This window comes from Aotus nancymaae, unplaced genomic scaffold, assembly GCF_030222135.1.
Source record: "Aotus nancymaae isolate 86718 unplaced genomic scaffold, 86718_ANA_hifiasm-v0.15.2.pri h1tg000008l, whole genome shotgun sequence".
Taxonomy (NCBI): Eukaryota; Metazoa; Chordata; class Mammalia; order Primates; family Aotidae; genus Aotus; species Aotus nancymaae.
This window is the reverse complement of record NW_026988419.1, coordinates 17,479,262-17,492,168: the sequence shown is the minus strand read 5'-3', so window position 1 is coordinate 17,492,168 and position 12,907 is coordinate 17,479,262. Positions and strand designations below refer to the sequence as shown.

Genomic DNA, 12,907 nt, shown 5'->3' with positions numbered 1-12,907 from the left:
GGAGTAGGTGGGGGAGGACGGAGGACCCATGAAGGAGGGCCTATGGTGGGACGGGTAGGTACTGAGCTAGCCCACTGGCCACCAGCCAAGGCAGCTCAGACCCTGGATGAGGCTAGTCCTAGATCCTCACACTTGGAGTCATTCCGGAGTCTCACCCAACTGTCCACAGCACCCCAAGCATTGCCCAGTCCCCATGTTCTATTCTACCAATAAGGGAGTGAGAAAGTGTGAGGAGAAGGTTTTGGGACTACTGCATCAATGGTGTAGCGGGATAATTTGAGGAAAGGTAGTGAGGAACAATACAATATGCGTTTCTCCTTCCACCACCGCTGCCTCTCACCTCCACAATACAAGGAATTCTGCTTACAAAGCACATCATTGTCCTTAGAAATTAGTTCTGGTCCTATCAAACCACGCCCCTACCCTCTGCCATGCATCTGGATCTCACAGGCAAAACAAAGAAATGACAGTTATCTCATGGAGACTAAAAAAATTCTATGATTTTGGAGTCTCTGTGTTCTAAGATGGTGACATCTGATTTTCCTGAGAGGTAGGGACAAGACCTCATATTTGTGGGGTCCTCCTAAATGCTGTGGACTGTGACTAGAACCCCCAACCTGCCAGTCTGCACCACTCATTTGGAACCAATGCCAAAAGTCTAATCCCCAAAGAGGATAACTTTTTTTTTTTTTTTAAATCAGGAGACGAGGCCTCTGTGAACCCATATGAATCTTGGCCCTTTCTCCATAAAAATATGATTGAACTATTCCGATTGACCTTTCAGAATTTCATTGTTCTTAAATATAACCAACCCTCTATTATATAGGCTTCATTCAACCAGGATATTATTTGGATAACAGCAAGAATTGTCATGTAAACTCAGTTTTTTTTCTGTAGGGGACATAAATTATTATTTTTTTAGCCCCAATCTCAAAAGCTTTCCTGTAGATCTCTCACATTCTAACCTCCCTGGTTGACCTGACCCAGATTTTCCTTAAATTGGTTGGTTGCCTTCAGGAAATGTGAGGGAGCGGTTATGCTCAAAGCTGGATTGCTCAACAGGTGCAGTGGCTCACACCTGTAATCCCAGCACTTTGGGAGGCCGAGGTGGGCCTATCACCTGAGGTCAGGAGTTTGAGGCTAGCCTGGCCAACATGGCGAAACTCCATCTCTACTAAAAATACAAGAATTAATTGGGTGTGGTGGCGGGCACAGGTTATCACAGCCACTTGGGAGGCTGAGTCTGGAGAATCACTTGAACCCAGGAGGCAGAGGTTGCAATAAACCAAGATTGTGCCATTGCACTCCAGCCTGGGTGACAAGAGCAAACTCTGTCTCAAAATAAAAAATGAAAAAGCCGGATTTCTGGGGATGGGATCCTGGCTGGTGACTATGGGCAAGTTACTTAACCTCTTGGCCTCGCGTCCACATCTGCAAAATGAAGATAAGAATGGCATCTGTTTCATCATGTTGTTGGACCATGAAGTGAGTAAGTACATATAAAGCATTCCATTAGGTGCCTTGCACATAGTGAGAACTTCAGATGTTAGCTAGTATCTTGCCCCATACGTGGGCCATACTTGCAGATGATGTGCAAGGGAACTCCAGGCTGCTTTTCATTGCTCTGCGTTAAATAACTCCACAGGAAATATAGACATTTGCCTGGTGGCACGAAGGCTGACTCGCACATCTGAAAGGGGGCAGTTACCTCTGGTCATCAGGGTGTACTTTTACCTTGCTTCCCAGAGATGCATATAAAATATAAAACCCCAATTTATTCATTTCTGTACCCATAAATTTAATTCCCCAAGGAATGTACCATCCTGTTGTGTGGGGAAGTCAGAACTTGACCTTTCTTTTCTACTCTGCGATTGACCTTGTGTGTTAGAATATAAGTTAAAAGAAGAGGAGGCGTGTCTCCTGAATGTTGAAGGTACTCTTGTACTCTTCCGAGAGAGTCTTACTCATTCCAAAATTGTCATTGAGCACCTACTGTGTGCCAGGGACTGCTGTGGGTCCTGAAAATACGGCAGTAAACAAGGAAGATGAGGTCTTCGTTCTCTTGGAGCTTACATTATCAAGAGCCAACACACTCCAGCATTCTCCAAGAATATGCTATTAATTGCCTCTTATTCTTCAGTACAACATATTCAAATGATGACCCTGAATGGCTGCGAGAGTCTGAAGAGCCTTGTGAGCCACCAACGAAAGATAACATGATGGCCACTGTAGTTTTGATGATATGCATATTTTGTTGTATTATAATACTTCTTTTTGATACTGAATCTTGCTCTATTGTCTAAGCTGGAGTGCAGTGGTGCAATCTCAGCTCACTGCAACCTCCGCCTTCTGGGTTCAAGCAAGTCTCCTGTCTCAGCCTCCCCAGCAGCTGGGATTACAGGTATGGGCCACCATGCCCGGCTAATTTTGTATTTTTAGTAGAGATGGCAATTCACCGTGTTGACCAGGCTGGTCTCAAACTCCTAGCCTCAAATGATCTGCCCACCTCAGCCTCCCAAAATGCTGGAATTACAGGCATGAGCCACTGCGCCCAGCCTTTCTTTCTTTTTAGAAATGGGGTCTTGCTATGTTGTCCAGGCTGGCCTCAAACTCCTGGGATAAAGTGATTTTCCTGCCTCAGCCTCCCAAGTAGCTAGGACTAAAGCATGTGCCACTGCAATCCACTCTGTAATACTTTTTAAAAAAATCGTCCATATAACATATCTATAGCCTCCATAAATGTTTAATTAAACTGAAAGGCCTGTTCCTAGACTATACTGAAAAATAAACACACTTAATCTACATGGTTTATTTGCACCGTGTGATTGGTTTTCGCTTGTTTGTATGTTTTCCTTGTATGTGTCCTTCAGTCTCTCTCCAACTGTGCCTTTCTTAACTCTGGATTGTGGGTCTTATCGGGGAGGAAGCTCTTTAAGCCTGTGCACACTCCACTGATGTTGCTGCCGCACCCACAGCCAGCCCCAGGATGGGGGAGCCAGGTTAAGTTGAAGGGAGAAAGATCTTGTCTGCTGCCTCATAATATGTCCAAGCCCTCTCCTGAGGCCTTAACGTGGGTGCTGTCCTCTGATAGTCAAAGGAAACTGTCAGGGCATTTGAGATCCTAACACCCCTCTCCTGTCTGTGGCTCCCCCAGCCTCTGGGAAATGACTGGACGGAGTGGAGCTCTCCAGACTTCCTCCAGCACCAATGATCTCTGCTTCTAGGATTCCTGGGCAGAATCTTTGGGAGAGCCTGGGACCTGAAGGACTCTGTCTGCTTGGAAGCCAAGAAGAGGCCAGGAGTTCACTGTGGATTCACACACAGGCACACAGAAGGGAACATCCCTGCCTGCCCTGCCCCATCCATACCCTCAAAGGAGAGATGAAAGTGTGCTTGATTTCTTGTCATGGAGGAGAATCTAGGGGTGGAGCAGACACAGGAAGAAAGAAGGCTGTTTACACCACAGAGGGAGGATAGGGAAGAGGAAGAAAAACTCGCATATGGAAAGGGACACTACTGGTAGGGAAAGAAATTTTATTTTCAAGCTTTTAAGAGAATATTACAAACAACAGAGAGTTTTAAAAAACCCTAAAAACTAGTTTAAAAAAGTACTTGACAGTGTCCTTTTAATACCCATGGATGACGTGGTCATTGTGCAGTGACAACCAGAAACTCTGCAGGTGACCACCCAGTGGCTTTCCCTGGCAGGGTCCCCAGAGAGAGTGAGGTGGGGGTCCAGGGGTAGTGCTCCCTGCCAGGCACCCCCGGGCCCACCTGGCAGTGCAGGAAGGACCAGGGAGCACAAAGCACTGAGCATCCGCCCATCTGCCTCTTTGGGGAGGGTTCCAAGCAGCAAGGAATACTTAGACTGGGCTCTACTCCACTCTTTAGGGCGCACTGGCCAAGCTCTTCCCAGCCACTGCAGCTGCTCTCTCGAAAGCCCCTAGATTGGGCGTGCCCTACCATGAGCGGACTGGGTCAGTGTGTGTGCCAAGGCAGGAAGGGGCTGGCATTGCACACGTCCTGGCCATGGTGGGGTTGGGTAGTTGGGAAAGTTGCTCCAGGATTGACAGCTTCCAAAGCTGAAGCCACAGCAGCAGAACTGTGCTTGAAATACCCACTGGAAATCTGTACTTTTCTCTAGGGGTGTGTATGTGTGTGTGTGTGTGTCCTGTAAACATCTTTGAGCCAAATCACTATAAAATAAATTAACAAGGGCAGAGAAAGACACCTTTTCCAAACCTAAGCCCTCTTAGAACCCACCTGAAATCGGGAGTTCCAGGTTGGAAGTTCCTTCAGAAAGGAGACACACCTCTCCCTCTGGCTGCTCACACCAGCATCTCCCTCCCTGCACCTCCCTCCCTGACCATCCACCCCACCATCCCCACAGCCATTTGTCAGCGAATCTTGCCCGTTCAAATGAGCCCAGGAGCCCCAGAGGCAGTGTGGAGCCCCAAAGGCAGTGCGTTGCTGCCAGCTCACGCCTGTGCCTCCCTCTTTCCCAGCTGCCTGCAGGACACAGCCCCAGGAGAAACAGAACAGTGTGAGAGCAGAGCAGACCACAGATGCTCTTCCTCTTGGCCCCCTTGGCCTCTGGCACTGCCACCAGTCACACAGGCTTTGCCCGCCCTCAGCCTCTGCTTCTCCAGGTGCCTTGCTGCGGGTACACTGGGGCAGGTTTTTTCTGCTGGGCCAGGTGCAGCCTGTATCGCACTTTGTTGTCGAGTTTGTGTTGGTTTTCATTGCTGTTGTGGAGAGTGGCATTGACTGATTGGAAATCACAGAACTGCTCCTGCGCCAGCCTCACTCCCGCTCCGACCCTGCACCAGGACTCCCACCAGGCCCCCTACCCTCTGCCTGCTCCCTCTGCTGGCTCCAGGGATGCCAACGCGCCTCCCCACCCTGCTCGGGCCCCCAGTGGTGGTCACGGCCTTCCTTCTGGGCCTCAACTCTCACACTGTCGTGACTCTCATGACCAGCTCTCGGCTGCTGCCCGGTGGACTCCGCTGTTCATGAGGTCTCAAGTGACTCAGGATGTGCAGGATGGTATAAGCACAGTGGTGATGGGACAGAGGGCCTGAGGGGTGGCTGGCAGCCTGGGCAGGGCCCTGCTCAGTGGCAGGGGTACCTGCAGCCTCCTCCTCCGAGGAGGGGATATTGGCCTGGGTGGATGAGGAGGTCCGGGGGTTGGTCCTGCCTCCTGCCTTTTGATCCTCCAGGTCTTTTGTCTTGTCATAGTTCAGCACTTTCCACTGCTGGTTGACAGCCTGCCACCGTTTAAAGATGCGGTACACCGAGGGTCCCTCGTGGATGATGAGACCTGAGGCAGCAGGGTGAGGAGAAACAGAGGCCAAATGAGAGGAAGCGGGTCACTGCCAGGAGACCACGATCTCTGAATCTATGAAAGGAATGGGCATTGGCTCCAGTGCTGAGCCACAGGAGGGCCATCCCGAGATTCCTAGGCTCAGCAAGTCTCTGGGAGGCAGAAGGTGGAGGGGCCGACTCGCCGAGTCCGTGAAATAATTGAGCACCTTCAGGCAGTGCCTTCGCCCACTTCCACCCCACCCCACCCCGTTCCTGCCTCGACAAAATTCACATTCATCCACTGAGGCGTAATATAAATATCTTTTCCTGCCTCTATTATGTATCCATGGCACCCAGTGCTTGGCAGATGTTGAGTGAATTGTGTGCTTTTAAAGCACCACGAAAGAAAGCCCATGGTTGGTCACTCCACACCTGCTAAAGATTGCTGGAAACCCCACTGGTTAGCTCTTTGCACAGATACCCAAATGCTACCGAGATGCAAACGGCCCTGAGAGATATACCCCAACGCTACCGAGATGCAAATGGTCCTGGGAGATACCCCAATGCTACTGAGATGCAAATGGTCCTGGGAGATACCCCAACGCTACCGAGATGCAAACGGCCCTGGGAGATACCCCAACGCTACCGAGATGCAAACGGCCCTGGGAGAGATCGCAGTTATATCTGCCAGAGTCAGTGATAGAGGTGGAAACAAGCTACACCAGGCAGCAAGGCAAAGAAATAATCATTGTGTGCCTACTGTGTGCCAAGCACTGGGGATACTGTGGTCAGCAGGACACCCTCTGAGAGCTTACATTTTCTCGGGGACACACAATGGACGTGGAAACAAACCAATATGACCATTTCAGGTGCTGAAAAATGCCTTAAGGAAGGTAACTGGGGTAAAATAGCCACTGGCTGCGGGCACTGGGATCCTGTTTTAGCAAGAGGTGGGAAAGGCCTTTTGGAGGAGACCACATCTGAGTTGAGACTTAGCTGATGAACAGGAGAGACCCATGCCAAGATCTGGCGAGCGAGCTGTTTGGTGGTAGGAACTCCAAGTGCAAAGGCCAGGAAGTGGGAATGGAATCAATGAGCTCAGAGAGAAGGGCAGCGTGACCAACACAGTGCAGCGGTGAGGAAGTGGAGGGAGGGGAGGCAAGCAGAGGCCAATGGATGGTAGGGCCTTGCAGGCCACGCCAAGGGATTTGCATTCTATCCTGATTACAATGGGAAACCACTGGTTTCAATAGGGGAAATGATGTGATCTAATTCGCCCTCCATAAAGCCCCCTGTGGCTCCTGTGAAGAGGGCCAAGAGGAGTGGAAGACCAAGCAGGAAGCGGTGACGTCATGCGAGTTGGAAATGGCGACAACATTGACCTGGGTCGTGGCGGTGGAGCAGTGAGAAACTGCTGGAGTCAGGCTGGGAGTAGAGCTGAAGACTTGCTGACTGGTAAGGTGGGAGTGAAGAGAAAGATCTGCACAACTCGGAAGCTCTTGGCCTCAGCGGCTGCATGAATGGGAAAACATTTCCTGAGATGTGGCGGGTACCAGGGGCGGGCTATGGATTTGTGTGGTGGCTGCGGTGACCAGATTTGTTGCCTATTGTCGCTGTGGCAAAGTACCACACATCTGGTAGCTTAAAATGGCACGCATGTTTCTCTTACAGTTCTGGAGACCAGAACTAAAGTCTAAAATCAATCCCACTGGGCTGACGTGCGGTGTCGGCAGGGCACCTTCCGGTTCTTTCTGGAGGCTTTGAGGGGGAAGAATCTATCTCCTTGCCTTTTTTCAGCTTCTAGAAATTGCAGTTTCTGCCTCTTACTTGCATCGCTCCAGCCTCTTTCTTCTGTTCTCACCTCTCCTACTACTCTTCTGGCATCAGATCTCCCTCTCCTTCTTGTAAGAACACTTGTGGCTACATTTAGGGCTCACCTTAGTAATCTCGGATACTGTCCCCCTTTCAAGATCCTTAAATTAATCACATTGGCAAAGTCCTTTTCCATATAACGTAACATTGACAGGTTCAGGCGTTGGAACCTGAATGTCTTTGGGGGCCATCGGTGTAGAGGTGGAACTTGAACACCTGGGAATGGCTGAGACCTCGTAGGGGAGAAAAGAAGGCCAGTGACAGAGTCCTGGGCCTCAGACGTTTAGAGGCTTGGTGGAGGCTTTGGTAGAGTTAGGGCCAGTGAATGAGCCTCAAAAGAAGCAACCAAGGCAGGGCGCGGTGGCTCTTGCCTGTAATCCCAACACTTTGGGAGGCTGAGGGGGGTGGATCACAAGGTCAGGAGTTCAAGACCATCCTGGCCAATATGGTGAAAGCCCGTCTCTACAAAAAAATACAAAAATTAGCCAGGTGTGGTGGCGGGCACCTGTAGTCCTAGCTACTCGGGAGGCTAAGGCAGGAGAATCACTTGAACCTGGGAGGTGGAGGTTGCAGTGAGCTGAGATCATGCCACTGCACTCCAGCCCAGGCAACAGAGTGAGACTCTGTCTCAAAAAAAGAAAAAAAAAAAAGCAACCAATGAGGTAGAAGCAAGACCAGCAAGTGTGGTGACCCGAAAGCCTAGGCAAGGGTTGAGAAAGGGTGCAGTGACTTTTTTCAGTGTTATCAAGTGATCAGCTTGAGTAAAATGGGAAATGACCACTGACTCCATGGGCACAGATGGAGGAAGAATGATAGAAATGTCAGGGGGAAAATCAGGTAGTTCTCTTCCAAGTACATCTTCCCCCCGCCACGAAGTCATCAGCTAAGATAGAAGAGATAAGGGAGGAAGTGTTAAAGATTTGTGGAGAGAGGAGAAGGTGGGAAATAATTATCTTGGAATGTAGGAGTGTGAATTTACAAGGGGGATGTGGTAGAATTAGCTCACTCTGTTAAGTGTCCATTTGAGATAAATCTGAAGTGAATCTCAGCACTGATTGTGTGATTTTTCTCCAACCCTTCAAACTGCTTGCCCAGGTGCACATGTGGAAGAAGACACCTGGGATTCACCAGGGTAGACTGTTACCCTGGGCAAGCAGACATGAGAATTAAATGTGCTTGCAAGAGAATGGTTATCATGCTAGGCCACGGAGCCCAGGCTGGGGATGAGGGAGAATAAAAAGGTATAAGGAATCATGAAAGGTGGAAAGTGAGAGGGTCAAGGCCAGGAGGCCTCTACAAAGTTGGAGGATTATTGGAGTCAGTGAATGGGGGGTAATGGTCAGAGAGTGGGATGTTTAAATCCAGATCTTAGAAGCGGTGTGGTTACTGGTGATTATGATTCTAGGATGTGACCATTTGATTGGGGCTGGAGTGTGCTGGAGGAAAAGATCTTTGGAGCACGAGCAAAGCCAGGGCATTGGAAAGATTATCTGCATCAGCCATCCTCAATGCCATTGGATCAAACATCCCCTTTTTATAACCAATATATTTTAACATCCCCGTTCCTATCCTGAAATGAAATTCATAAGCTACTATAAGCTACTATGTCTTGAAAGTAATATAATGTCCTAACAGATAATGTAAAATAAAAATAATAAAGGGAAATCTTTTATAACAAAACAATATGTTTCGGTGAAAATGCTGCAGCGCAACTACATTGAAAAACAGACAAACAAACCCCAGGCATTTCCAAAATGCCTCTGGGGGACAGCCCTGTCTCTGCCGAGCATTGATCTATGCAGGTGCCGAGGACAGGAGTGGGAGGAGTGTATGAGCAGGTGGACAAGAGCATCTGAGGACTGAGTAGGCGGCCAGCAGCCAACAGCATCCAGAAGGGAAAATGGGTGGTAAAGAAAGATGCACTTCGGCCAGGCGTGGTGGCTCATGGCTGTAACCCCAGCATTTTGGGAGGCTGAGGCGGGTCGATCATCTGAGGTCAGGAGTTCAAGACCAGCCAGGCCAACATGGTGAAACCCTGTCTCTAATAAAAATACAAAAATAAGCCAGGTATGGTGACACATGGCTGTAATTCCAACTACTCAGGAGGCTGAGACCAGAAAATTGCTTGAACCTGGGAGGCAGAGGTTGCACTGAGCTGAGATCATGCTCCTACAGTCCAGCCTGGGTGACAAGAGCAAGACTCCCAAGAAAGGAAACAGAGGAAGAGAGGAAGAAAGGAAGGAAGGAAAAGAATGAGAAAGAAGAAAGAAAGAAAAAGAAAAAGAAAGAAAGAGAATGAAAGAAAGAAAGAAAAAGAAAAAAGAAAAGAAAAGAAAGAAAGAGAAAGAAAGGAAGGAAGGAAGGGAAAGGAAGATAGATGGATGCATTGGGGCTTCTGAAGGATGATGGAAGAGAAGTAGCTGTGAGTGATAATGGAAATCAAGAAGGACACGGACCCCACCTCCAGATCACACAAGGTGCAGTGTATTGGAGAAAGAACAGTCACCACCAGTGTGAGGGAAATAGTGTTCTCAGGAGACAGCCATGCTTCAGGTAGGAAAGATGGAGAGAATGCTCAGAGAGGAGGTCGATAATGACAGACCATGAGGTGCAGAGGGCATGGTGAAGGGCTGGGAAGACGGGCTCAGATGTAGGAATGAGCTGAGCAGGAAAGGGATGCTGGTGCAGAGAGTGAGGCTGCCAGGAGCCGGGCCCTGTGCTGGTAGGTGAGATGATGGCATGGCGGGTTTCATCCCACAGCCACTGAGGATCCAGGGGAGGAGCCGGCTCAGAGCAAGCAGCAATGAGTCACCCCAGCCACCTGGTGCTAAACCTCAGCGCCTCTTCAGTTTCCAAGAGGCTGCAATTCTTGGAGAACAGAGCCACCCGCATGGCCACTTTCTCTTCCAGTGTTCAAGCTGAATCTGAAATCATGCATCGCCCAACAAGTCTTCACGGTTCATTGAAAGAGAGGGAGCCTCAGGAGTTTCTAGCCCTTTGTTTGGATCACACCACTTTGAGGATCTAATGAAAGGAAAGACCATTTCCCTGGAGGGGGAAAAAAACCAGACAAATTGTCCTTGTACTAAATCTCCTGAAGATCACTGGTGGACCCTCTGCTCTGGTCTGACAGATGCTGAACAAAGAGACTTCCTTTCTGTCCCACTCTCTCACCCTCTCCCAACTGTACCAACTCCCATCATCTCTGCCAACCTTTTGAATGTGCACCTATGCACCCTTGGCACTGAAGACATTCATCTGTCCATTTATCCCACAGACTTTCTTTGAACGTTGCTATGCTCTTTTCTCCAGACTGTAAGCCTCTTGAAGACAGAGCCCGGACTGGTTAAGTCTCCAGCAGCTAACACAGCACCAGGAGTGTAATGATGACAGTGGAAGAGATGGAGTCTGGGGAAAGAGAAGCGGGGTCTTCTGAAGCCCCAAACTCACCCTTTCCAGTAAGGGTTATTACATTTGATTCTCAATTAGCTTCTTGATCAGACAATTTTATCCTGAGTGAAGAGTGTGACTTAAATTTCTGGCGTGAATGCTGCCTTCCAATTATCTAACTGTCTAGTGTTCAGGAAGTAATTAAACCATTTTAATGGATAGGTGGCTGAAGGTGAGGAGGATGCACCTGTTTTTCTAGATAATGCTTGTTTGGCAAAAGAGGGAAAAGCACAAACTACCTCATTCAAATCCACTCCTCGCAGCCCTCCCTCTGCTCCCTGCTCTACAAATTCCTTATTGATTCCTTGGCTGCTGACATGCCAACAAAACAGGAATAACTGGGGCTCGTCTGATAGGAGCAGGTGACGTGGCCAAGGTTGAAGAGGAGGGAAAAAGGGAAGAGGGATGGGAAATGGCAGTGGATAGAGAAAGAAGCTGGATTCCATTAGAAGAAAGGCTGCTGGTGAACAGAGGCAGAGAAGTCATAGGAGGAGAAAATGGGAAATGAGGGGCATAGTAACATCAGAAACCCAAAAAGTTTTGATAAAGTCCTTTCTAGCTTTTTAAAATTTAATTTAATGGTTTTCTAGTGATCCCCTACAATGCACCCAACCCTGGGCTGTATTTGTGGGAAATCCAGTTCTAGAAGTATCGTCTCCTTCGTCTTTCAAATGTCTCTCCACCTTCTGGGCTCTTCGTCCTCATAAAGCTGCAAGCTCCACAGGTCATCAGAATTCCACACTGACTCCGTGTCCTGCTAGTGGGCTGGGTTAAGTGACATAAGAGTTGCTGACAAGTCTAGAATAATGCTTTTTACCCTTTTTTTGGAGACTAGATCTCTCTCTGTTGCCCAGGCTGGAGTGCAGTGATGCGTTCATGGCTCACCATAGCCTCAACCTCCTGGGCTCGAGTGATCCTCCCACCTCAGCTTCCCAAGTAGCTGGGACTTCGGGTGCACACTACCATGGCTAGCTAACTTCTGTATTTTTTGTAGAGACAGGATTTTCTCATGTTGCCCAGGCTGGTCTCAACTCCTGAACTCAAGCGATCCTCTCACCTCAGCCTCCCAAAGTGCTGGGATTACAAGCATAAGCCACCACACCCAGCTGCCTTTCACACTCTACCGTGCATCAGAATCACCCAAACAACTTGCTAAGACAGATTCCCAGGCTGTAATCCTAGAGGCCTCCTGGCTCAGTAGCTCAAGGCTGAGGCCTGAGAATCTGCATTCCTAAGAAGCCTCAGGTGAGGCTGATGCTGCCTATATGTGGACCGCTAGGCTAGGCCATGGTTTTTATCCCTCACAGAAGGCTCTACATTTTGATCACCAAAAGAGTTACAAGTAATTTAAAAAAGTAATCTACCTCCAGATGTGATAGACATGAAAATGGGAAGAAATGGGAGAGAGAAATACTTCCTCTCCTAGACCCAAAGACCTTTGTACCCCACAACTGAGAGTTAACTTATCAGTGAGCATGTATTAATATTAAGCTTTCAGAGTGTTTGCCACTTACTCATCTTGCAGCTTTAGGTAAGGGACTTCCTCTCTCTGAGACTCAGTTTTCTTATCAATAAACCCTTCTTCATAGGATTATTATGAGATTAAAGTAATGAGCCCTGCATGCCAATACCTGGTGCGGTGCCTGGAACACATGTAACATTCAATGTCACATGATATCAATTATCGTGGGGGAGATTACAGAACACAAGAAAAGCCCACTCATCTCTCTTCCTCCTTCACTGGCAGCCTCTTCCCCAACACAAGCACCTGCTCTTTCATCTCCCGACTGCTCTCCTTCCCAACCCTCAGTCGAGTCACTGTTTATAGATGAACGACATATCCCAGCTAAAAAGTGCTCTAGAAACCAACTGATTCTCACACCCGTGCCTCCTCTCCCACTGCAGAGAGGCACTCTCCTTCCATGCAAAATTCCCTGCTCTCAGACAGCTATTGGGTGAGACCTAGTAGTGTTTTACTCTGAAGCCCTACCATTGCCAAACACCCATCTTCCAGATTCCACTCCTCCACTGCCCAGCCCTGCTGAGAACCTGAACCAAAGCACATATCAGGCAAGGGTCAAAAGAAATGAATATATCTGGCTGGGTGCGGTAATCCCCTCACACCTGTAATCCCAGTACTTTGGGAGGCTGAGGCAGGCGTATCCTGAGGTCAGGAGTTCGAGACAAGCGTGGCCAATATGGTGACACCTCGTCTCTACTAAAAATACAAAAATTAGCCAGGCACGGTGGTGCATGCCTGTAGTCCCAGCTACTTGGGAGG

At 48.8% G+C, this 12,907-nt stretch overlaps 1 protein-coding gene across 1 annotated transcript in view; it reads right to left on the bottom strand.

Moving 5' to 3' along the window:
• Positions 1-3,511: 3,511 nt before the first annotated feature.
• The window catches only part of MARCHF4 (membrane associated ring-CH-type finger 4), a 104,804-nt gene continuing 95,408 nt past the window's right edge, over positions 3,512-12,907 (bottom strand). Inside the window, exon 4 of the mRNA XM_012446332.3 lies at positions 3,512-5,320. Coding sequence (XP_012301755.2) covers positions 4,953-5,320 — 368 coding nt within the window. The 3' untranslated portion in view covers positions 3,512-4,952. The remainder of the gene's footprint in view (positions 5,321-12,907) is intronic.